Source organism: Elephantulus edwardii, unplaced genomic scaffold (assembly GCF_000299155.1).
Source record: "Elephantulus edwardii isolate Elephantulus edwardi_28Jun2011 unplaced genomic scaffold, EleEdw1.0 scaffold00052, whole genome shotgun sequence".
Taxonomy (NCBI): domain Eukaryota; kingdom Metazoa; phylum Chordata; class Mammalia; order Macroscelidea; family Macroscelididae; genus Elephantulus; species Elephantulus edwardii.
In genome coordinates this window covers 7289661-7317087 of record NW_006399802.1, presented here as the reverse complement: position 1 = coordinate 7317087, position 27427 = coordinate 7289661, and the positions used below count along the sequence as shown (strand labels likewise).

The following is a 27427-nucleotide window of genomic DNA, read 5'->3' as shown; positions in this document are numbered from 1 at the left end:
TTGGGTCACACATATGTAAGACCTCAAAGTGACATCCTTGCTTTTTATCACTTTAAAGAGGTCCTGGGCAGCAGATTTCTCCAATCTCATGCTTCATGGGATTTCTACACTGTTGTTACCTTGGGATGACCACAGATTCAAGTAAAATGAAATCATTGAAAACAATCTTTTCACCATTTGTCATAATGTTTATTCGTCATGCTGAGAGACTTTTTTGTTTTAATTATGTTGAGGTGTAATGCATATTGAGGGCTATCGTCTTCAATTTCATCAATAAGTTTCAAGTCTTCTATGTTTTCGTGAGCAAGGCTGTGTCATCTGCATGTCACAGGCCGTTAATGAATCTTCCTCAACTCTTGCCACTGCCTTCTTCACATAGTCAAGCTCTAGATTATCTTCTCAGTCCACAGACTAAATAAATATGATGAAAAGACACAAACTTGACAGACACTTTTGTTGATTTTAAACCATGCACTCACACTCTGGTCAAATAACTATTCTTGGTCTATGTACAGATCAGGGGTGGGATTTTTTTTTCTGGAATTCACATTTTTTGAGATGTTATCCATGACTTGTTATGATTCACAAAGTTAAATGCTTCCACACAGTCAACAAAACAAAGGTAAATATCTTTCTTTTATCATCTGCTTTCAACCATCACCCACTTTACATCAATAATTTCATTTCAAATCCCCTTCAGAAAGCAGTGTGTGTTTCTGGCAGCTCTCTGGTGGCAGCTCCAACTGGGTCAGTAAGATCTTACTTGCATATGATATTAATGCAATTGTTTTCTAATTTCTGCATCCTGTTGGATCACCTCTTCTTGAAATGACAGTCCGTTCTCCAAGTAGCTGTCTTCCAAATGTCTTGGTATACACAAATGAGCCCCTCTGTGTGTCCGTGTGTTGAGTCAATTCAACACTTACTGTGCTAATTCTTGGAGACTTATTTTTCACGAGTGCCTTCACTGCATCTTAGACTTCTTCATCAGTACCACAGAAGTCACACATTTGCTGATTCTTTGTAAATATTTTCAGCCTCATCACTTTTGATAAGAATAGTCTAGCTTTTAAAAATCCTTTTGTCACTAAACCTAATTCATACATTTGCTAGAATTTCTGGGGGTGTCTGTGTGATTTATGGGCACTGTACCCCTACTAACACCCATCAATGACTATTTTACCCCCTTTCAATCATCAGTTGAGATTCTCTACTAGGAGACAGAGTATCCATTTTCTGAAAATTATAGAAATGAGTTATGGTATGTGAACCAAGAAAAAAGAAGTAAACAGCAACATTTTGCTTTAGCAGAATGTATTTTTGTGAAAAGTGCCTTTTCATTTTTTCCACTCAACAGTGAAGGACAGAGTAACATAGAACTTTTATGAGAAAGTTTAAATCTGGCACCACATCAATGCCAAGCACTGGACCCTGTGCTGAAAACAAAAACAAACCCCCAAACCAAAAACTTGGTGAATATGTATTTAAAGAATGTTGGCTAAATAAAACAATGAGGGAGCATATTTGAGGTCATAGCCTAGTCCACAGGATGGCAGATAATATTTGCCATGTTCAAAGCTGCCATCTGTCATATTAAAAAAGCATTACCCATGTGAAATTGATAAACATCAACAATTCAGCAAAAATATAAAACAAAGTGCTTAAATGCATGTATGCCTCAGAAAAGAACAGCTTTCATATGCACATCTCATATCTATTAGATATTTTCCTACCCATGAGGAAACATTATTATCTGTTGTTTTTTCCTGTTTAGAAACATCAAGCTTCTAGTTTCATAAAAGAATTTTAAAAGTAACAGTTGCCATATGAACTTATCTAAAATAGTTTTTTCTTCAAAATATCATTCATTTACCAAGTACATTTGGAATCACTTGGAGGACTTGTTTAAAATGTAGCTTGCTAATCAACATCTTCTTTGACTTCTAACCTCAGGGAGATTTAAAATTCTCATAGGGAGCTCTGGTGCTCTAGTCCGTAGAAGGTTGCATTGATCACTCAAAAGTCCCAATTCCCTAGCAGCTTATGTCCACCAGTGGCTCTGCTGGAGAAAAGACGGGCAATCTCCTCCCGTGCAATTTCAAACCTCAAAGTTAACTCACTGAAAAGAGAAAAACACAGAGGTTTTGATGAATGTTTATCAGTCATTAAGAAGAAGCTAATAAATGAATAACTCATTTATAAAAAAAAACAAAACAAACCCTCACTCAGTTCTCTCATGTAGGAACCTGTTCCTAAATGGTGATCTATTGAATTTCTAAGGCTTTAAGTCATAAGGGAAGAGATTGCCCATCTTTGTCCCAAGGAGTCAGCGGTGGTTTCAAACTGTCAGAGAGGCATCGCCTTTGGGTAGTAATGCAACTCCCTACTGACAATGCCAGACTCAGAGATCCAACAAGGGGTTAGCTGTGAGTGGGCAATGAGATGATTTTGGGGTTTTTTTTCTATCTATTCTCAAGCATATCAGAGATTGAAATCCACTGCTTTACCTAGAGGGCAGAGAAAGATTAACCTCCAAAGGAGGCAAAAATGTCTTTACAATATTGGAAACCTGTACACTAAATACTAGGACCCTTCATAACCGGTCTAAACTAGTGCCAGCCTCAAGGGAAGTGAGCCAGCATGCACGATGGCCAAATACTTAATAGTAAGTGCTTAGCTATGATTCTGCTTTCTTAAATCACACGGCAGCAGCTTCCGAATGCTCGTCCAGTGGACTGAAACTCAAAACTAGGGCTGGCACTCTGCGCCCTCAGCTGGGCAGAAGGTGAGTGGAGGCTCTGACCTGGCTGAAGGTCAACATCAGAAATGGTTCTAGCATAGAATATCAATCTGCCTTCTCTTTCCCATCTCCATTGCAAAATAATTTTAATAATGTTAATCCCTATCTTGAAACACTTGATTTCTTTTATTCACTATGTGACATCAAGTGCCCAGAGGAATGGACGTTGTAACAGATTTTGAGTTTCTGATATCAACAGAGACTTGCATCCCATGGAAATCAGGTCATACAGATTTTCAACTGCTATCTATCACTTGTAATTGCGGCCCTTAGGCCTGTTTTTCATTGTTTTTGGTCAAACATTCTTCTAAGTGGTATAGCCCTGGTGTGTCCACTTGCTGTACAGAGGTAACTTGTGGTTGCTGTGAAGCTGAACATTGTGACACTGATGTGTCAAATGCATTAATGGTTACCCATGGTGGACAGTGTTTGGTGGAGCTCCCTGATTAAAACAAGCTTGGAAGCAGGAGTGGCATCCACTTCCCTAATAGCTTACCTCTGGAAACTCTATGAACCTGGAGAAAGGATGAAAGTCACACAAGTGATGAGGATCTTCATTCACAGAGTCTCTATGAGTCGCCTATGACTTGACGGCACTTAACAACATCTATCACAACAGGCCACTTTGCCCTATCAGTCATACCATATCATGCCCCTTTCTCAGGTTCTTTTTTCTACTCTGTTCCCTACACGGAAAATATACTCTCATTTGTAAGTAGGAGAAAATAGTTTTGTTCAAGGGGGAAAAAATCGTTCTGGAAATATGTATTTCTATGTTGTACTGTTCATTGCTGTTGAGTCAGAAGTGATTCATAGCTGACCCTCCAGCAGGTTTTCAGAGGCTATAAATCCCAGAGAAGAGATTACCCATCTTCTTCCTGTGAGAAGTGGTGAATTCAAACTGCCTGCTTTTTGGTTGACAGTACAACTCCTTACCCATGAGGCCACCAGAACTCCCCAGAACCATTAAAAACAAAACAAAATGGGTTCCTCATTTTTTTGGTAAAAATAACAAACTCTGTTTATAATAATATGTGCTGAAATAAATTTATTTGTACAAGTACTTACGTGTATTGTCTCTTTTTAAAGCCCTATTTAATAAACATATAATTAGATACAAACCTCCTGACTTAATTTCTTAAGGTAACTGTGTGTGAATCTGGAAATTACTTTAGAATTCAATCTGTATATTTTTGAGATGAGCAAAATGTGTCCTAGAAAGTTTACATAAAATTTTGTAAAGTCATATGTCTAGATGCTCACACAAGAATCAAGATAAAAACCTAGCTCCATCAAAGTTTCCACAGGAATACTTTCCCCCTCCCCCTAGAGCCTGTCTTGAAGCCCTGTGTAGCTTGTCTGAAAACAAGAAGAAAGAAGAAAAAGAAAAAAAACCACTAAACCCCACAGTACTTTTATTTGCTCCATTTATAACACATTCTGAGTATGGAAGATACATCAGTAATTTGGTTGAGTTATAAGAAAAAAAGAACCTTGCTGCTACTTTTAGAGTTAGCATTGTCCCCAAATCACTCAGTCCTGACAGAGTTGATACTGCTGAAAAAAAATATACCTGCAGGAGGTAACTGGAGATCATGTATTTGAGGTTTTAGGGTCTTCTGGCATTTCTTTTAGTTTCTGGCACATTTTACTCAGTTTTGTGCAGTAAGAGTTTATTGAGCATTACAGCAGAGGTGGTCCATGCCCTGCCCATATTCCTTGGGTGCTCACAGTTTGCTTAGAAGAATGACTCTGCCTGAGGGCTTTTGAAAGCTACAGAAGCATTAGACTGTGCAGAGCTGATCAAAGCGCTCCAGAGAGGGGATCTCAAGCAGAAATGCAGTTACCATGTTGATAAAGCTCCTAGCTTCCTCATCCTCAGGTGGAACAACTTTGAGGCACAATCTCAATGTTTCCTCAGAAGTCTTTAGCAGCCAGAGTTTCATTCACCATGATAGTATCTTGCTCTTTTATGCATCTGTATTAGCCTCCTCCGTTGTTGTTAAGTGCCATCAAGTCAAGGATGGATTACAGAGACCTTATGAACAAAAGATCTGAACCCTGTTCTGTAACTATCATAATTACTCTAGTGTTCATAGGATTTTCAAAGGCCTATTATTTAAGAAGTGATGCTAACCCTGCTTTCAAGTCTTTCTGAATCTTGGAGCGCTACCAAACCCTGTCCACTAAGGTAGCCCTTACGGCATTTGACATACCAGTGGCACAGTGTTTAGTGTGACAGCAACCCCAAGTTATCTCAATACACCAAACTGACAGACAAGTGCTGTACCACATACAACACTTTCTCCCAAAACACAATTAACACCAACCAATTTTTAAATACAAAGGCCTGCCTACCAGGTCCTGACTGATTCAAACAAGAGGCTTCCAGCCCACAGCTGATTACTAACTAAATCCAGACGATCAATCAGCTTACACGTGATTGTTAATGAAATAAAAAAAAAAATGACCAGTTTACACCTGACTTTCAATTAAATCAAAACAACCTACCCCCTAGAATCCAACTGCATCACACAGGAGCCTCCAAATTGGAGACTTAGTCAGAGCCCAGCTGTTTTTAAATATAAAGGCCCATCCACCAGGTCCTGCTTTATTTAAACAAGAAGCTTCCAGCCCACAGCTGATTGTTAACTAAATCCAGATGACCAATCAGCTTACACACAGTTGTTAATGAATTAAAAATGACCAAACAGTTTACACCTGACTTTCAATTAAATCAAAACAACCTACCCTCCTGAATTCAAGTGCTGGAGCCCTCCTTCCTTATGATGTTCCTTTTCCTCTTCTTACTGGAATTATCATCTAGATAAACTCAAATCCTTATCTTAGAGTATTTTTTCTAAAGAAAACCAACTGAAGACAAACACATGGGAATCACTGTTCCATAGGAGGTACTGATAAATATGAATATGAAAAAATATATATTGTTTCAACTCTCAAAATGGTGAGGCTGGAAGGGATGACAAGACTTCTATGTCTGTAACTAAACAAGTAACAGGAAAAGACAAAGTACTTTGGATGAATGCAATAATGTTTGGAAGAAGGGCTCTCAAAATTAAAAGCAGAATCACACAGACACACACACAGAGATGTACACACATGTCCTTCAGAAATGAAATTCCATACGGCAGGAAGGGGTAACCTAAGCAGTAATATTACACACATCAAGCAAACAATGGAAATCCAGACTTCGCTTGGGAATATGTATCAGAGAATGTGTCCTTACCAACAATGCAAACTTGAATGCCCAACTCAAAAGAGGGAGCGAGGGGATCACACATTTGAATCTGTACCTGAATCAGATGGGTAGGCCCATGAACTTCCAAACATGCTGCACAAGATTAATTGACAATTTTGCGTCCTCAGTTTGAAGAGTGTCAAAATTATCTACCACTTCCCTGACTTCTGCTAAAATAGGTGATTTTCCACTGGAAAACAAATGGAACAGTTAAACTCTGTGTATGTCATGAGGTTAATAAGTCATCCATTTGTGCTGTCACTTGAAGTAATGGCATGCCTATGCCAGCCAAATATGTGTAGGTCACAGACACTAGCTATACAGAATTTTGTAAATGACTCTCCTTTGGCCCCAAAAAGGTTACTGAATGAAATCACATAGTACAGCAAATAGAAAAATAATATTCAAGCAGAAACTCTAGAGGCACCTCTGAGCTTATAGGTTTTTTTCTTGCTTTGGACTGTTCTGTGAGCTAGTAATTACTGAACACTCACTTGCTGTGTGCTAGGTACCTAAAAATCTGTATGCTATTGAACTCTCCAAGAATTCCTGGTGATGCAACGACTAAGTGTTCAGATATTAGCCTAAAGGTTGACGGTTTGAACTCAAGAGAAAGATTCAACTGTCTGATTCTGATTCTGTAAATATTTATAGCCTTGGGTTCTAATCTGTCCTACAGACTTTCTGTGACCCAGAATCAAATTGACAGCACTCAGCTATAGCAAATGAACTCTTAAATCAACCTTGTAGGGCAGGTATTATAGGGAGCTCTGCCAGCCTGGGGATTAAGAAACGGCTGCAATTTCAAAGGCACAAGGTTCGAATCCACCAGCTGCTCCACAGAGAAGGATGGGCAATCTCCTCCGGTGCAATTTACTATCTCTAAAAACCCACTGGAAGATCAGCTATGGGTCAGCTCTGACTTGACGGCACATGACAACAACAGACAAAAATATAGGAAGATATTTTTAAGTAATATGCTCAAAGCTTTGTAGTCATTTTCTCAGATTCCCCCAAATCCAAACTGTCTCCTAAAATACCATGCTTCCTGCCTTCAAGACTGAAAAGAAAGCATACCAACACGTTAGCTTCACAGTTTTGTCTTCCCACTCAAAACCAAGGCCACTGCTGTCACGATGACTCTCTCTGACTCATATCAATCCTACAGGGCAGAGCAGAACTGTCTCCATAGTTTGTGAGGCTATAAATGCTTACAGAAGAAGACTTATTCCATCTTCCACCCAAGGGGCAGTTAGTAGGTTTGAACCTCTAGTCTTTTTGTCAACAGTGCAATGGTTAACACACTGTACTATGAGGGCTCCTGTCTTGTCTTCCAAAAACCAAACCAAACAATGATGAGATGTTGGGTCTGACTCATCATAACTCTAGAAGACAGAGCATGCCAGCATCATACAGTTTCCAAGGCTGTAAATCACTACAGGGAGAGACTACTTCATCTAGACACTAGTGAATTTAAACCACCAAACTTCTGGTTAGCAGAGTAGCTCTTACTGCTTTACACCACCAGAGTTCCTTTGCTTTGCTGTAGGGCATGACAGAGGTAAATGTGATCCAACGGCAGCCAACTGGAATTTAAATAATATAGAGTTGAAACTACAATTATATTAAAAAATGTAATTTGAGAGTATAACAAGTTTTCAAAATTAATTTTCTTTTGAGTGATCATTCTTTTGTCTACAATGGAAGTAAAATGAAATCTTAAATTATCTAAAGCCATGCGGTGCACACAAAACTATCTAGAAGATCTTCAGGGATTTTGGAAGGAAAAGCTTAGGATTTAATATCTAATGATTAGAATACTGTGATTTGGTCTCAACATGTTAGATTTCATGAAAGGATAGGTTCACACACAGAAATGATAACAAACAATATGTAAAGTAAAACTTCCTGAATTAACTTGGTTTTAATCTGATAATAAGCAGCTTGGACCACATGATTTTCAGATTTAATGAAACTATGCTCACTCTTTTCAAAATATTTTATACTATGAATGCTTCTGATGCTTTCTCCCAATTCTGTTTAGGGAGCTCTGGTAGCTTAGTGGTAAGGAATTGTGCTGTCAACCCTAAGACACACAGTTCAAATCCACCTGCTTCATGGGAGAAAACTGGGCAATCAACTCCTGTGCAACTAACAGCCTCTGAAAACCCACTGCAGGCTCACCAGTGGATCAGTTCCAACTTGAAAGTACATAACAATAATAACAGCAATTCATCTGTGGATCAGTTCCAACTTGAAAGTACGTAACAATAACAATTCTGTTTGAATGAAGTTTTTCTCTGCCATATGTATTTTCTGCTTTAGTTTGGGTTCCTCCAAAGCAGATCCTGAGACAATAATGTAGAGCAAGTTTGAGAAGAAATTCCAGGAAGCTTCTAAGAGAGTGAACAAAGGATACTGGGGTCAGATGAGAGGCAGGATCATTAACGAGCCATGATAAATGGGTTACCTCTGCCAGCAAATAGTGTTCTATCTTCTGTAGTTCCATCCAAGACTAGGAAATTCTTTCACAATTATTCCATTTAAGAGTAAGGAGACTGGGCTACATGTATCCACCATCATACATTCTTTTATTTTTTTAAATAAAATTTTTATTTTATACTGGTTTACTTACAAAGTTCGTGTACATTGTCTTTCACAATGAATTTTCCCCCTTTCCTTATCCACTTCTTCATCTACCAATCAAATTGTGGGATCTTATGATTAAGCACCACCCCCACCCAGCCTTCTGCTCCCGTCCTCGCCTTGGATCCTCATACACTTTCTACAACAATGGTCTTATGCAGTATTTGTCCTGATGGGACTGAATTAGTTCACTGAGCATAATGCTCTCCAGTCCCTCCCACGCTAGGCAGTAATTTACAAAATCATTGTTCCTGCGCGCTGCATAGTAGTTCATTGTGTAAATGTACCATTATTTCTCAGTACATTCCATTGTGGTTGGACATTTCAGCTGTTTCCATGTTCTTGCTATAGTGAATAATGCTGCTATGAACATGGGTGTACAAGTTTCTGTTTGAGCTTCAGTTCTCATTTTCTCAGGAAAATTCCAAGCAATGGAATAGCTGGGTCATATGGAATTTCTGTGCCCAGCTTTTTGAGGAAACAGACCCATCTGCTTATGGACAACTGATATTCAACAAGGAAATAAAACATATCAATTGGGAAAATGGCAACCTTTTCAACAAATGGTGCTGGCAAAACTGGACTACTACCTACAGAAAGCTGAAACAAGATCCACATGTCACACCATACACAAGAATCAACTCGAGGTAGATCAGAGACCTGGGAATAAAGCCCAAACTATTAAGTTCATAAGAGACAAACTTGGATCAAGCTTGGAAGGCCTTGTCTATGGTATAAAGAGTGACAAATACAGCCAGAAATGCACTATCTGAACAGGGTAAAATTGATGAATTGGACCTTCTAAAGATTAAATCTCTGTGCTCATCAAAAACTTTTTGAACAGGGTGAAAAGAAAACCTATTGACTGGAAACAAACATTTGGCAATACGATCTCAGACAAGGGTCTCATAACAAAAATGTATAGAATACCCCTGGGTTTCCAGAAGACTGATGATCCAATTACAAAATGGGCATGAGACATGGAAAGACACAGAAGAGGACATTTGGATGGCCAACTGGCACATGAATAAATGCTCAAAATTACTGGCAGTAAGAGAGATGCAAATCAAAACCACAATGAGATACCATCTTACCCCAGTAGTAGTGGCAAAGTTTAGTATGGCAGCAAGTAATAAATGCTGGAGAGGATGTGGCGAGACAGGAACTCATACATTGCTGCTGGGATTGTAAAATTGTACAACCGTCATTCATTCTTCAGTGGTTGCAATTGTTGTTAAGTGCCATCAAGTTGAGTACAAGTCATATATGTCTTCAAGGGTAAGCTGGGATATTTATTCATCCTTCACTGGCTGAAAACTGCTGCTCCAAGTATTATAACTTCATGAGTTAAGTGTGGTCTACTTGGTAGGTCAAACATGTTTCTACAGCCAGAAAATGAATATCTCAACCAGAAGGAAAATAATCTCTAGTCTTGTTCTAAAACTGCTTACAAAAGAGTCTGCAGGACAATTTCGTCAAGGAAAAAATACAGGATGGGTGGGTATTAACAGTTTCTCACACACTATGTTTATTGGTGTACACTTTCAAAATGAGTTCCTTTATTGATCTGGCCCTCAAATTTTATTGAGCAGAAGAATGGTTAAAAAAAATTATCAATTTGTCTATCTCTAGTCTCTCCCCCAAGTGCTGAGTAAGCAAACTGTACAGGGCCTAAGAATTTGAATTTTAGCACATAGCCCAATAACAGCAGCAAATCTTCAAATTTCATTGTTGCAAAAGTACTGTGACAGTGAGGCCAGTGGCCATGGGTTCATCCTCATGTGCACTAATCTCAGAAAAAAACAGACTTAGTCTGACCATAGATAATTTCCTGTATTATTCCTATTTGTAAACAGAACTTATGGATGATAAAACAAATACGATGAGAGAGTGTGGGTGGACTAGTATTTTGCAGGCCAACTTCTAAAGAACTAGTTTCAAAATGGGCACATCTCTTCATGTGTCTGTTGGCCATTTCTAGTATCTTCCTCTGTGAAAATTCTTTCCATGTCTTTTGCACATTTTGTAATTGAGTTATCTGGCAATAGGAAAGATGCAAACCAAAACCACAATGAGATACCATCTCACTCCAGTTAAACTCACTCCAAGTTTAACAGGGCAGCAAGTAATAAATGTTGGAGAGGATATGATGAGACAGGAACTCTTATACATTGTTTCTGGGATTGTAAGAAGGCACAACCACTCTGGAAGGCAGTTTGGTGCTTCCTCAAAAAGCTGAACTTAGAAATTTCATCTGACCCAGCTATTCTACTGCTTGGAATATACCCTGGGAAAATGAGAACTGAGATTCAAATGGACACTTGTATACCAAAGTCCATAGCAGCATTATTCACAATTGCAAAACATGAAAAGAGCCCAGATGTCCAACCATAATCAAATGCATTGAGAAATTACGGTACTTTCCAATGGAATATTACACAGCTTGCAAGAGCAATGATTTTGTAAATTACTACCTAACTCGGGAGGGACTGGACAACATTATGCCGAGTCCCATAAGGACAAATACTATATAAAGCCATTATTGTAGAATGAGTATGAGGATTCAAGGGGAGAGGGTAGAAGCAGAGGGGTGAGGGTGGGTGGGGAGTGAGGGGTTAATTATAGGTTTGCACAATTTGATGTGTGGTGAAAGGAAATGGGAATGATGCAGAGTGCAAAACAATGTATTCAAACTTTGTAAATAAATTGGTATTCAAAAAATGAGGGGGGGGGGCGATGGGCACATCTAATCCCAAGTCAAGTACAACATTATCAGATACCTTGATAATAAGGTTCTTACATTTTTCCAATCTCAAATGAGGAGAAAGTCTGATGAGTAGAAAGAAGAACTACCTCTCCTATGGAAAACAGAAGAGCTGACATCAGAACAGAAAATGAAGCCATTACATATGCTAGCCAAGAATCTTAGGAAGAAATTATCTGCAAACGTCTGCTACAGGGAATTGGGCTATAAATAAGTGCTGCTTTGTGGGGCAGCAAAGCTAGGCCAGTGGGTTGAGGGTGCCTTTCTTTTTCCCCCAAGTTTTTTTCCCATATTACAATCCAGGCTGATATTAATGGTACTTTTAAAAGTAATTTACTGTGTTTCAAAATTTTTCTGCAACATATATAGTTGCCTTCATATTCTTTTCCATCTACTATGTATGAGGGGAGGCACGTGCTGGTGCAAAGATTAATCACAAGACTGCTACCAAAAAGGTGAAGGAAGACCTGGTACGATGCTTCTGTGGAGAAACCCTGTAAGACATGGGGTCACTATGAGTCGGGATTAACTCAAAAGCACCTAATAATTACAGGTATCAGGGAGAAAATGAGGGACAAAGCCTCTAACACCACTGCACCTGTCCCTTGTCTCTCTCAGAACAATATTCTGCAGTCTGAGAAAAGGCGGTATCTGCTGAAAACAGTGAAAATCTTAAAACTTGTGTTCTCATTCTCTTCTTCAGCATGAGACACATTTTCTTACGTCCCAACTCTTCATCTCTTAATGTTGTTGCTGATTGCCTTCGAGTCAAGCACGATGCACAGCGACCCGATGAACAAAAGGCCAAAGCCCCTCTACAACTATCCACACTTATCAATAATAATTTCTTTTAACCAAGACTTTCACCCTCCAACATTCTATTTGTGGAGAAACTCCAGGGCAACAGAGAAACTCTTATTCTGAGGATGTGGGTAGAGGGAAGCACAAATAGAGCTCATATTTTAAAAATAGTATTGTATTTTATCATTATGCAAATGCATATGAAAATAGTGGGACTGTCTTTTTGCTGGAAGACTGTAAAGAAAAGTCAAAATGGTTAAATAAGAAAAGGGAAGGGAAAGTATTTGTCAGTTGCACTAGTTTGCAATTGCCCTGCTAGTTTACAAGATCCCCAAGTTTTTTCCACTGCTTTATTTGAAATATTATCCAATAATATCTCAGTGGCCTAGTAGCAAGAAGCTTCCCTGCAATCCCAAAGTCACGAGGTTTGAGGTCACCAGCTATTCTGTAGGGAAAAATGGCGAACCTCCTCCCATGCAATTAACTGCCTCTAAAAACATGCTGGAGGGTCAATATGGGTCGGTTCTGACTCTATAGAACACAACAACAATAACAACAACAACATAAAACTGTAATCCCTCTAACTCAGCAGGATCACCTAGCTGGAGATTATACTGGGCGGAAGTCCCTTTCTTGGTGTCAGCATTCTGGCTTTCTATTTTGTTTTTTAAAATTGAAGAGGTTATTTCCTATTTCATTTTGATGTTCATACTGAAGATCACAACAAATTGTGGCTAACCTTGAGGAGAATGGGAATCCCAGACTACTTCATTGTGCTTATGAGAAACCTATACTTGGGCCAGGAAGCAATCCTCAGAACAAAGCAGGGAAACACTGCATGGTTCAAAACCAGGAAGGGAGTGAGTCAGGGATGCATCTTGTCTCTGTAACTTTCAATCTATATGCAGCACTGATCATCCAAGAGGTTGGGCTTTATGAGGAGGAATGTGGCATCAGTTTTGGAGGAAGATTCATCAACAACCTACATTATGCAGATGACACAACTTCGTTTGCTGAAACTGAGGATGACCTAAAGTGCTTGTTGAAGAAGATCAATCAAGGACTGTAATCTTCAACATGGATTGAAGCTCAATATCAAGAAGACAAAGATTCTCACCATTGGGCCAACTGGTAGCACCATGATGGAGGGAGAAGAGATTGAGGTTCTTGACAACTAAAGCTCGCCCTGCTTCTCAATCAACACTTTTGGCAACAGCAGTCAGGGAATCAAAAGGCGAATTACATTAGGTTAATCTGCTGTCAGGAACCTTTCCAGGGTACTGAGAAGCAACGATGTCAGTCTAAAGACAGGTGCATCTGATCCAGGCCATGGTCTTCACAATTACTTGTTATGCATCAGAGAGCTGGATAATGACTAAGGAAGACAGAAGAAGAATTGATGCCTTTGAGTTATGATGCTGAAAAAGAGTCTTGAACATACATACCATGAATCACCAAGAAAATAAATAGGTCTGTCTTGGAGATGGTGAAACCAAATTTCTCCTTGGAGGCTGGGATTTTGAAGCTCCATCTCACATACTTTGGGCATATGGCCAGGAGGGACTAATGCTTGGAGAAGGACATCATGCTTAGAAGGGTGGATGGACAGTGCAAGAGAATAAAACCCTGGATGAGATGGATTGATATTGTAACTAGAACAATGGGGGTATGTGTATCTGAGTCAGTGAGACTGGCTTGGGACAGGGCAGGCTTCAGAGCTATTATACACAGGGTTGCTATGAGTTGCAGGTGACTTGACAGCACATAACAACAACTGAAGTACTGTTACCTATGGTACTATTTTTTTAAACATCCCACTTATTACATGGAAAATACTCTGATGTGCATTCTCATTTGTTCTTTTCTTTTTTTTTTTTTATTTCTCATTTGTTTTTCAAAAGTGCCCAAGAAGTAATTATCCATTTCATGGAGCAATGAGGTCCTAAGAATTTACCACGTCTATAACAGGAATAAATGCTTAAGCCAAGATATAAACTTGGTGATTTTTACATAATATTCGATCTCTATTGGTGGCTTAGTGAGTGAAAGTCGCACTGACAACCCAAAGGCAGGTGGTGTGAATCCATCAGCTGCTCCTTGGGAGAAAGACAGGCAATCTCCTTCGGTGCATTTTGCTTATTGTATGCTGTTCAATCTGAGCTAACCAACAGCTGGCCATTCACTGGGTTTGCAGAGGCAGTAAATTGCACAGGAGGAGACTGCCCATTCCTTCTCCCCCAGTCTACCCTTCGTGCCTATGAAAACCCACTGGGAGGTTAGTCATGAGTTGTTTCTTACTCGGCAGCAAGGAGAGAGACAGACTCCATTACACCCATAAAATTAATACTTTCTTCTTAACAGGTACCAGGAGAATTTTTTTCAAAAATATAAAAGAAAAAGTTTGTAATGTGGCTTGAGGATAAAAATTGAAGAGAGTCCAATTCAAGTCTCAGTAAAATGATATCTAAAGCTCATAAATCTAAATGGCTGGAGGCAGAGAGCAGAAATCGAGGTCACAACACATTCTCCATTCAAAGTCTGGAGCACATAAAGTGAGGGAGGAGAGAGCTGATGCTCAGTGTTCAAAAATGATGATGCAGAAACCCTTAACTTCTAGAGAGAGAGGGAGAGGGAGAGAGAGAGAGAGAGAGACAGAGAGAGAGACAGAGACAGAGAGAGACAGAGAGAGACTGACTCAGAATCTTCAAATCCTTTCTGAACTTCAGAAAATGTTTATCTCCTGGCTGGGATTTATCACCTGGAAGGTTCGAGCTGAGAAAAATGAGTTGTCAGAAACAGGCAATAAGAATTGCAAGTACAAGTAAGCATCAAAATGATAAAACTGTCACATCTGTACACATCTAGTAACAATTGCATTCATTATGTCCAAACTCTTGGTACTTAATATTGCCTGCCAAGAAAGCTAACGCTCCATTTAGAGTTTTGCTGCTAGCACAAATATATCAGAAAAAGCCTTGACTGTTTGGATTATCTACAATTTTACAGAGAATACAGTGACATTGTCTTGAGAGGAAAACCACTGTCTGGGAAAAAGTCATCAAATGGGACATTTTGGTTCTCAAAATTTTGAAAGAATACATCTGATTTTGGTTAGGGGCAGGGGTACAAGGGAGATTTCAAAGAGTTCACATTTTTATTTTTAGGGAAAAAGACACTGCTTCAATCATGACTTTGGGTGCGTTTTCTATCGGGGAAACTCTCTTGTGTGTCCTCAAGCACTGGGAGATTCTTGAAAAGGCAGGAAGAGGGAGAGGAGGAGAGAGGTTGGAAAAGAGTGAGAGGGAGGAGGGAGAGAGAAAGAAAGAGTGGGGAAAAGGGAGGGAGGGAAAAAGAGAGAGGAGAAGGGAGAAAGAGAGAGGAGGAGGGAGAGAGAGAGAGGCTATTTAAGAAAGTTTCATGAATACAGGAGAGGAAAGATAGAAAGGTAAGAACTGAGAGAGAAGATACAGAGAATGAAAAATACAGAAAGAGAAACTTCAACTTTTTTACTCAATATTTTAATGTTTTTATAAGTATCTTTACTTCCTCAAATGACAATTTCACTGAATTCTCTGTGCAAAGAGAGTAGGGGAACACTATATGGTTTAAAATTAGTATCCTTTATCCATACCTATTCAATCTATATGCTGAGCAAATGATTCGAGAAGCTGGACTCTAAGAAGAATGTGGCATCAGGATTGGAAAAAGACTCATCAATAACCTTCATGATGCTGATGACACGACCTCGCTCACTCAAAGTGAGGAGAACCTGAAGCACTTGATGCAGAATATCAAAGAGTACATCCTTCATCCTTCAATATGGATTGCATCTCAATGTCAAGAAAACAAAACCCATCACCCCTGGACCTATAAAGTAACATAATAATGAAGAAAAGATTGAAACTGTCAATGCCCTCACCTAACTTGGATCCACAATCGTACACTTAGTACCAGCAGTCAGGAGATCAGGAGATATGCTGCACTGGGCAAGTCTGCAGTCAGAGATCTTTCCAAATTACTATTTTGAGGACTGAAGTATGCCTGATTCGAGCCATGGTCTTTTCAGTCACTTGCTATGCTGCTGAGAGTTGAAAAATGAATATGGATGACAGAAGACTTGATGCCTTTGAGCTGTGGTATTAGAGGAGAGTACTGAACATCCCATGGATATGTCTTAGAGAAGGTGCAGCCAGAGTGCTCCTTGGAGGCAAGGATGATAAAACTTGATCTCACATACTCTGAACATGTTGTTAGGAGAGGCTATTCATTGGAGGAGGACTATCATGCTCGGAAAAGTGGAGGAACAGCGAAAGAGAGGAAAACCCTCAGCCAGGTGGACTGACACAGTGACTGGCGGAATGGGTGACAGTATGTCAGAGACTGTGAAGACAGAATAGGATGAGACAGGGTTCAGATCCGTCGTTCACAAGGTCACTATGAGTCATACTTCCTCAACAGCACCTAACAGCAACATCATCATTACTTCTACTAAAAATTCCTATGTTGATCTCAAAGCACAATCATGAGAATGAGAAGGCAGATATCCACATACCCATATAGAGGATGACTATAAAATATGTTTCTTTTGGTTTCCTTTTCCTTTCCTTCTGACTTTTCTAGCTTTTGCCTATTTCAGCATTTGGTGAATGTCCCTTTGACTGGCAAAATCAGAGAAAAAGAAGCTGAAAACTCTTGGTCACAAATATTGTTGTGTGTCATCCTGGAATCTAAAAAACACTTGATATGAGTAAAATGCATATTAAGAAAATAAACAGAAAAATATCAATACAACTGTCCCTTCACGGGTATGTTGTTGTTGTTGGTTGTCATCAAGTTAACTCCAACTCACAGCAATCTGATGAACAACAGATAGAAAGCTCGTCCTATCTTTCATCTTCATAAGCTCAGGCCCATTACTGCCATCACTGTCAATCCATCTCGTTGAGGGTTTTCCCTTTCTTACTTAACCAACTATTTTTTCCAAGCATGGTATCTTTTCCAAAGATTGGTTCCTCCTGGAAACATGGCCAAAACATGTTAGCTAGACCATTGCAAACCTTGTCTCCAAGGAGCAACTTGGTTTCACTCTCTCCAGGACAGACACTGTTGTCATTGTTGTTGTGTACTATCAAGTCAGAAATGACCTATAGCTGGCAAATATTCAGAGGCAGTTAATCACAAGGGAGGAGATTTTCTATCCTTCCCCCTTGGAACAGCTGGTGGCCTTGAACCATGTGCCTTCGGAATTGCAGTGCAGCTTCTTGCCACTAGGCCACCAAGAGCTCCCTGGGCATGACTTCTTTTAAAACGTCTGAAGCAAACAGAGCACAATTTTAAATTTATTTCATCTGAATGTTGGGTGCAGACATGCATGACTTTTCATGCTTGAATTAATTAATAATTAAAAAAAGCAACAGTGAGAGGCTATTCATTGGTCAAATGGGCATTTTGGCAACATTAACTTCCAACTAAGTAATTTTCTGCTAATGGAGCTTAACTGGTCTAAGTGGTTTATCACTGGCTGCTAATATAGAGGTTGGCAGTTTGAAATCCAACCAGTGGTTTCATGATATCAAGGTGTGACAAATGTTTCCCTAAAGAATACAGCCAAGAAAATCCTATAGAACTTTACTCTGTCACCCATGAGACTAGAATTAATCAGGAGCCTACTGTTAAGGGAATAAACATTTTCATCCTAGAGCGGGTGAAACTAGGCTGCTCCTTGGAGGCAAGGATTCTGAAGCTCAGTCTGACATACTTTGGGCATGCTGAAAGGAGGGACCAGTCCTTGGAGAGGGATGTCGTGCTTGGAAGGGTGGAGGGACAGAACAGGAGGGGAAGACCCTTGATGAGGGGGATTGATTCAGTGACTAGGGTAATGGGGATATGTGTATCAGAGACAGTGAGAATGGCTCAGGATAAAGCAGGGTTCAGAGTGGTTGTGGATAGGGTCACTATGAGCCATAGGAGACTCAATGGCATATAAAAAACAACTCAATGACAGCTAACAAGTCTTCTGCTTCATTAGTTGCTTTTTTTTTTACTTTGCTCTTTATTTATTTTGATGCTGTTTGTTGATAAAATTTTTAGGATTTTAATTTCAAGTCTTTTTTTAAAAATAATTTTAATGAACATTTACAGAGATTTTGGATTTCCATTCATTCATTGCTGCACTTCTCTCCCCGCCCAGCTCCCCCCTCCCCCCAGTTCGCTCCTCTCTTTTAAATGTAAAAGAAACACTCCCTCCCTGGTACACAATCCGCCCCCCGCACCCCTCCTACCACCCCAAGTACATTCCACTATGCAACCTTAATTGTGGACTCTTGTGATAACCATAATACCCCATCATACATAGCTTTTAAATTATTCACTCCCTCATCTGTTTCAGTGCAGTATACAAAATTTATCCAGTTTTTCTCAGTCTTACCCCCTGGAACACTATGTATATTTTTATTTTTAAATCCATAAACTTAAAACTCACTGCCACTGAGTTGGAAATGACTTACATCTCACCTTCCAGTAGATTTCAAAGACTGAAAACTACACAGGAAGAAATTTCCCACTGTATTCTTCACCAGGTACCTTCTTGTGGATTCAAACTGGAAGAAAAGCACTGTGTTGGGGTTAGCGGCCCAACTCCCTACAGACTATACTATCAGAGTTCTCTTTGCAATGAGGTTGTTGTCTGGTAGAAGTCATCGACAATGACTCACAGCGACCCTCTGAACACAGATCTGCACACTGTCCTGTCCTCATCATTTCTCACGTACTTGAGGCCACTGCTGCTGTCACTGTGTTCATCCATCTGCCTGAGGGTCTTCCTCTCTTTCACTGACACTCCACTTTCCAAACACGATGTCCACTGCCAAGGAGCAGCCTCTCCTAGAAACATGCCCAAAGTATGTGGGACAGAAGTTTTGTCACCTTTGCCTCCAAGGAGCATTCTGGCTGTACCTTCTCCGAGACACATCTGTTTGTTATTAAGGCAGTCTATATTCAAGTTCTCTTCTCTAACACTACAGCTCAAATGCTCAATTTCTCTTCTGTCATCCTTATGCACCATCCAGTTCTCAGATGCATAGCAAGTGACTGAAAATTTTACTTGTAATATTAAAGAAAAACAATAATATTTAGTGAGTGAATTGATATAAAAATATTATGACTATTGTCTTGATATTAACATCCCCTTCTCCCCATTTCTCCTTTATTCTTCACATTGACTTTTCCTTACTTCTTCCCGTTTTTGAGAATAAACTGATATACCTTGAACTTCCATGCAAAATAAGAATAATAATAAAGCAAGACAAATGTGAAACCATCTTCCTTCTTCCAGATTGCTAGAGTTATTTTTATGTATGTGTCACGTTAAGCTATAGAAGAACTAGTTTATCTTTCTTGTTGTCTGCTCTACCAGTCAAGCTCATCATCCACACATTAGAGGGCTGAAAATCTTCTGAGGCTGTAGCTTCCGGCAAGAAATTAAACCTCTTAACTTTGAAGCTTGGTTCCGGTTTGATTTTTTAAGAAAATGTAAAATAAAATTGCTTCTTAGAGCATAAAGATCATGACAGATGACTCGGTTTTCAATTTCCCCATAGAGTATTTTAAGCATTTACACACACACACACACACACACACACACACACACACACACACGAATAAATCCACAACTGACCCTCCAACAGGGTCAGAGACTTTCTACTGCCTGAGAAGAGACAGTCCACTGTTTCCAGTGGAGCTGCGGGTGAATCTGGCTAGACGCTGGTGCATTCTAACCATCAGAGAGATCTGACTGTAGGTTTAGCTGCCCAGCTCCCAATAGCTACACCACCAGAGTGTCCTACAATGTGCTTATTATCTGAATGGGGTTATTCTTAACCTTGAAAAGTCCATTAAAGGCAAAGCATGAAGAATATGTGTTTATTATTGGACAAGGAGTATTTACTTTTCCAGAGATTTAACTTAGCTTGAGTCAATGTCCACCTTGACTTGCATTAACACCTCTCTCCCAATCTACTCTTTTATCTCTACTTGATTTGGCATAAGAACAGGTTCACAAATATTCCCAGAGGATCAAGTGACATCTGTAAGATGAAACTCTTAGATTTAGTGAAACACCTAGGTATTTGGTAAATAAGGAAAAGATTTAAAGTTATGTGACTGACTGTATAATTATTTGATGAGGAGGAAGAAAAACAAAATTATTTGATGGGGGGGAATATAAACACTTGTTCCATATGTTTGTGTTAATCAATGCCATTAAATAACACGTGTGCTGAATGTTCATTTTTGCTACACACTAAGTAGGGGTTTAACTCAGTGTCCATTTTCACATGGACAGAAAATGATATTAATAGCATGCTCCTCCTGCCTCTATCAAGACTATCTTATCATCTATTCACACGCGATAGCTGACACTAGGGACTAGATGTGATCCAGGCAGTGTGACCCCAACAGGAATATCAGTACACTTAATTTTATCTCCTTAGACTGAAGTCTTTGAAACTCGATTTTCACAAGAAAAACAACCTACTGAATAACTCACTTCCATGAGAAGACATAAGCATCATCTTTGTTAAGTAAAAATCTTATTTTAATAAATCCTGGAAAGTAACGCTTTTTTTTAAAAAAAGTAGTGCCTTTGAACTTCATATTATTTCAAATTTCTAGGTCATTGAGTTCTCTACAGTTAACACTATTTATAAGGAGGTGAGTTGGGGGAGAACAGTGGATAGACAATGGACACTGCACTGGAACAGAGGAAGGCAAGAAAGGTGTGAAAGGAACATATGACCAGGTTTTATATGGATGACAACAATCTGAAACAAGAGGTGCACTGCAAAGTAGACTGGGGGAGGAGGAAAGGTGGGAAAGGGGAAAAATGTGCAACAGTGAATAAAAAAATTATCTTAAAAAAGGATGTCAGTGGGGAAGTAACTACACATGTTCAAACCAAAATTAAACTGGAGACACTCTTGGTACAAATTGAGAGTAACTTGGTAAAAACACGAAAGAATAAATTGTCCATTATCAAAAACTCATAAGACCTTACTTTAAAAAATTATTCAACAAAGATGGTCAACTTTCCCCACCCCTCTTTTATTTGCATGCCAGCAAAGCTGACATCATCAATTAACAGTCTGGCTTATTGAATTTTTGGACCATATTACTAATTTTTATGAAATGATTTCATTAAAATTCTGCTCCCTCTTTTACAGTTAATAATATACTGGAGTCACAACTGAAAAGAAAAGAAATAGAATAAGTATGTAATTATTTTGTACTCCATTGACAAAGTTTACAAATCTTCCTAATCCATGTCTTCCAATGCAAGCAATATTTACATAATTTATTATTTACAAATAGGTAAATTATTAACATTACTTATTTATAAGATTCAATAATTTTGGAAAACAATCCAGGTTCTCAGTATGAAAACTGCTGTTATTATTCCAATATAGCCATAAAGGTTAAAAGATACACATACCTCAACAAATATAAAGCATGGGATGATGGAATAACTTCGTTGAGTGTTGTTTCCTACAGCCATTTCTCACACCATGTAGCAAGGCTGCACCGTCTAAAACCGTATGAGCTGAAACAGAAATGATACGGCATCATGAAAGAACCATCGGCTGAGACGTTCTTTTTTGGGTACTTGCATGAAAGCAAAGCAAAAGCTGTTCTCTAGATAAGGAGACTGTGTCCAAATAATGCAAAACGGTGGCAGACAACACAGTCCGGTCAGACCATGTCCCGATGAAAAGAAAATCTTATACACTCTCTAAGGAATAGTGCAGCTTCTCGGATCAAACAGGAGGCCCTGTGCACATAGACATTAGTTTGCCTAGCTAGCAAAGAACTTTAACCCAGTAGACCATTCTCATGCCATAAAACTCCGCTATAAATAATTTATTCAATCCATCTTGTTCATATCTTTCCTACCCACATATGATCCTCCTTGTATGCAACAAAGAGACTTGTTGGGTTTGACTATGTCTTGGTCTCTTCTTTTGGATCTGATATTTAGTGCCAAGACACTGGTTCTTGGCTCCCTTCCTTGACCACATACTCACCTGACTACACAACTGTGGACGACTTTGGGATTATATCCTACCTTAGCAATCCCTCTCAATAGGTTTTCTTTAATGCTCCTCCCTCTCTCCCTTTTCCTCTTCCTCTCCCTCTCCTGCTTCCTTTCTCCCAAAGAAGAAATATGAAAAAAATTACACTTTTTAAAAATTTACAAGAATGGTGTAGTTTGATAATAGCTAATTATTGTTAATTACTGCTTTAGAACATATCTTTCTTTCTTTGGAAAAAAAAATCCTATTAGGATACTAATTTGGGACCTTTAAAAAAATAAGCAATACTGTTATGTTTTTAAAGTAAAGATAATTTTCCTACACCATCTTTGTTCTCTATACAAAGCAATATTGCACATGTGTGTAAGGTATCTCTGCTCTTGATGGTTGTTTACTACTTTTCTTTCGCCCTATTTTTCTGTCATCTTTAACAAAAGCTCTGGAGTACTGCAGAAAAGGGTGACACAAGAAACCACCAGTTCACTCAAACCGCCTACTGCATTTTTCTGAAAGGTTACAAATTAACTTTCACATTTTCCACTTAATTCCATCTTTACTAGGTTCATCCTTTTCCAGAATGAAACTTTTACATTGTTTCCTTCTCTTTTGGGGTGTCAATTTCACTCTTATTAAGACAAACTTTCAAATTTATCAATTTTTATCATTGTTAATATTAAATGCTTCTTTGGTCATATCAATTATAGTGTTTGAATTATTTAAGTTTTTAGATAATTTATTTTTTCCAACTGGAAACTGGAGGTTTGTTTTTAAATTCATGCATAATACATCTCCTATTTCAGTATTTTATTTTTGGATTTAGAATGCATTGATATTTGCTAAATTTAGAAGTGATCCTGTTTTGTTTTACCCTTAATTAACCTAGCTATCTTAGAGTTCTCTTTTAGTGTCTGATGCAGATGAGACCATTTGTCTTAATTAATTAAACACAGTGCCAAAAATATAAAATAATGAAATGTTAACCTCCCTCAAGTAGTGACATTATAAAAATCAACAGCATCAAATATTAGTATTTTAGATAGTTTCTCCAATAATCAGTAAGGAATAGCAATGAAAGAGAAAACAGACAAATAGATAGACTTTAAAGTATCATATAAAATTCTCCTTTATTCTTTATAGTTTTCTGGTCTAAAATACAATCCAGCTTTTCATATACAAGTCATATACTGTTCACCATGTTCACAGGGTCACTATGAATTGTACTTGACTCAAGAGCACATAACAATATGAGTCACAACCAAATCATGAGAATCCAACAACATAGTTTAATAAGCACCACTAGGTGATTCAAACAGTAAAAGCATTTTGCTGCCAACCAAAAAGGTGCAAGTTCAAGTCAATCCAACATTTTTCCAAAGAACGATCTGGTGCTCTGCTTCAGGAAAATTAGCAACTGAAAATCTCTCAACCTAGTTCTACCCTGACACACAGGGACCTCATAAACTGGAGCTGACTTAATGTCAAATAGTTACTTGGTTATAATGTAGTAACTTTCTAGAGAGCTACCTTACATATTATATGATTCTCCTATTTCAAGGGTCCAACAATACTTTTAAACAAATTTACCCACTTATGAAGTTATTATTACAAAAAGAGTTCTGTGACTTTTTTTTTGCCAGTGAGATCTTGCATGCTCATTTAATGCTAATTCCCACCACCTTGCCCTCCTACACTTTCCAAGTTTGAAGCTCCATCTGATATACTTAGGATATGTAACTAGAAGGATCAGTCCTTGGAGAAGGACATCATGCTTGAAAAGGTGGAGGAACAGCGCAGGAGAGGAAGTGCCTGGATGAGATGGAGTGACACAGTGACTGGGGTGATGGTACAGTTGTGTTGGAGACAGTGAGGTTGGCTCGGGATAGGACAGGGTTCAGAGCTGTTGTACACAGGGTCGCTATGAGTTGCAGGAAACTCAATGGCACATAAAAACAATGAACTTTCTGTTTCTACAGTACTAAGCAGCTGTACTGCAAACCCGTCTGAAGCTTCTCCATGAGATAAGGATGGGCAATCTCCCCGTGTGATCAGCTTCCTCTGAAAACCCACCAGAGGGTCTGCTATGGTTCATTTCTAACTCGACAGTTGTTGTTTTTAAGTGCTGTTGAGTCAAGTCCTCTATGAGTTCATAGTGACCCTATGAACAAAAGACCTGAACCCTGTATTGTAACTACAGTCATTTCTCTAATGTTCATTGTTTCTAAAAGCATGTTGTTTAGGAAGTGGATGCCAGTTCTGCTTCCAAGCCTATCTTAATCTAGGAGCTCTATCACACCCTGTCCACAATGGATAACCATAATGGCATTTGATACTATAGTGGCACAGCAGTTCAGTATCACAGCCACCCCAAGTTATCTCAGTACAGCAAACTGGTAGACAAGTGCTATACTACTTAGAAAAATGTTCTCCCCAAACACAATCAACAGCAGGCCTGAGAGCCAAAGGCCTGAGGGCCCAACTGACTTTTATATACAAAGGCTCACCCACCTGGTCCTTTTTTACTTAAACAAGAGGCTTCCAGACTACAGCTGATTGTTGAATAAATCCAGGTGACCAATCAGCTTACACATGATTTTTAACAAAACAAAACAATCCAACAATTTACAATCTACATTGAACTAAATCAAGAGAACCTACCCTCTGGAATCCAACTCCTTTACACATGAGTCTCCAAACTGGAGACTCTGGCAGGGCCCAGATGAATTTTAAATACAAAGGCCCACCCACCAGCTCCTGACTTAGGCTTCTAATCCACAGTAAACAGCCAGACAGTAAACAACAACAATACTTGAAATTAACAGAATGCCATCCTCTATCTGTGTTCTTTTGTTGATAATGATGCTTTTGAATAATTGTTCTTATCAGTTAGTATCGGTGGATATAGTACATTCAACAGTTGATAGGAAAGTACATAATTTCCACATTTCCACTGTATCCAATATAAGGTTCATACTCAATATTTTGATTGTTGTTATTGTTGTTAAGTCCCATTGAGACTCAGGCGACTCATAGCGACCCTATGAAGCAGAGTCCTTGACACTTGGGTGCCTTTCATCCTCTCTCCAGAATATTTTGGATAAAAATGCTAAAAAAATTCATGTGTAAGTCTTTGTGTGAACAAATATTTTCAATGCACTTGTGAGAACCATGAATGTAGAAAAATTGGATATTGTTAAGAAAGACATGAAACACATAAATATTGACATACTGGGTATTGGCAAGATTAGATGGACTGGCATGGGGCATTTTGAGTCAGAGGAACATATGATCTACTATGCTGGAGATGAAAAGATGAGGAAAAATGGGGTGGCTTATATATGCACCAACAACCAGAGCCAAAGAAGAGGAAATAGGATTTCTACCAACTTTTACAGTCAGAGATTGATTGAACATGCAATCAAGATGCATTAATGAGTTACTGGAATGCAAAAGTTGGGAACAGAGAAGGATCAGTAGTTGGAAAACATGGACTTAGTGACAGAAATGAAGCTGGAAATAGAATGATATAATTTTGCACAATCAACAATTTATTCATTGCAAATAGGTTTCATAAGAAACATAAATGCAGGCTATACATATGGATTTCACCTGATGGTATGCACAGGAATCAGATAAATTACATTTGTGGAAATACCAGCTGTGAAAACTAGGTCAGGTGCTGATTGTGGAACAGACCACCAAGTACACATATGAAAATTCAAGCTGAAGCTAAGGAAAATAAAATCAAATCCACGGGAATCAAAATATGACCTTGAGTTTATCCTACCTAAATTTTAAAACCATCTCAGGAACAGGTTTGAAGCCTTGAACACTGATGAACAAAGACCAGATGAGGTATAGGAGGATATTAAGAATATCATCCAGGAAGAGTGCAAAAGGTCATTACAAGGAAAAAGGAGGAAGACCAGACCAAAATGGATGTCAGAGGAGACTCTTGAGTATTGCACTAGAGCCCCGAGAAACCAAAGCAAAGGGAAGAAATCAAGATATTAAGGAACTGAACAGAAGATTTCAAAGGGCAGTGTGGTCAGACAAAGTATTATAAGGAAATGTGCAAGGAGTTGGAGTCAGAAAATCAAAGGGGGCAAACTTGCACAGCATTTCTTAAGCTGAAGAAACTGAAGTACAAATTCAAGCCTTGAATTCCAAGATGTGAGGATTCTTTGGGCAGAATTTTAAATGATCCGAGAAGTATTAAAAGAAGATGGAACGAGTATACAGAATCATTGTAGCAAAAGGAATTGGTGACACAGAAGAATTTTATGAAACAATGTATGAGCAAGAGCTTGTGGTGATGAACGAAGACGTTAAAGCTACTCTGAAAGAAATGGCAAAAAAATAAGGCTCCAGGAATTGATGGTATACCAATTAATATATTTCAACAAACAGATGCTGCCCTAGATGTGCTCACCGAGTTGTGCCAAAAAATCTGGAGGACAACCACCTGGCCAACTTTCTGGAAGAGATCTATATTTGTTCCCATTCCAAAGAAAGGTGATCCGACAGAGTATGAAAATTATCACATGCAAGCAAGATTCTGCTGAAGATTATCCAAAAACATCTGGAACAGCACATCAACAGAGAACTGCCAGAAGTGAAGGCTGGGTTTAGAAGAGGCCATGGTACTAGGGATATAATGTCAGATAGAGCTTGGCTGAAAGCAGGGAATACCAGAGGAATGTCTATCTGTGTTTCATTGACTATGCAAAGGCTGTCTAGACCACAACAAACTGTGGCTTACTCTGAGAAGAATGGGGATCCCAGAACACTTGATTGTGCTTATATGAAACCTATACTTGGACCAGAAGGCATGCGTCAGAACAGAGCAAGGAAACACTGCATGGTTCAAAATTGGGAACGGTGTCCTATCTCCATATCTTTTCAATCTATATGCGGAACAGATTATCTGGGAGGCTGGGCTCTATGAGGAGCAGTGTGGCATCATGATTGGAGGAAGACTCATCAACAATCTGTGTTACACAGATGACACAACCCTACTTGCTGAAACTGAGGGCCTGAGGTGCTTGCTGTAGAAAGTCAAGGACTGCAGCCTT

The 27427-nt window shown here is 38.9% G+C and overlaps 1 protein-coding gene across 2 annotated transcripts in view; it reads right to left on the bottom strand.

Annotated features, from left to right (window-relative positions):
* The window catches only part of LOC102859407 (lipid phosphate phosphatase-related protein type 1-like), a 265870-nt gene that overhangs the window by 95351 nt on the left and 143092 nt on the right, over nt 1-27427 (bottom strand). The window contains exon 1 of one of the 2 annotated variants that reach the window (XM_006886884.1): nt 21758-21832. The exons of the other annotated variant lie outside the window; for it this stretch is intronic. Coding sequence (XP_006886946.1) covers nt 21758-21820 — 63 coding nt within the window. The 5' untranslated portion in view covers nt 21821-21832. Of the gene's footprint in view, nt 1-21757; nt 21833-27427 lie in introns of those variants that run through there. 2 annotated transcript variants of the gene reach the window in all.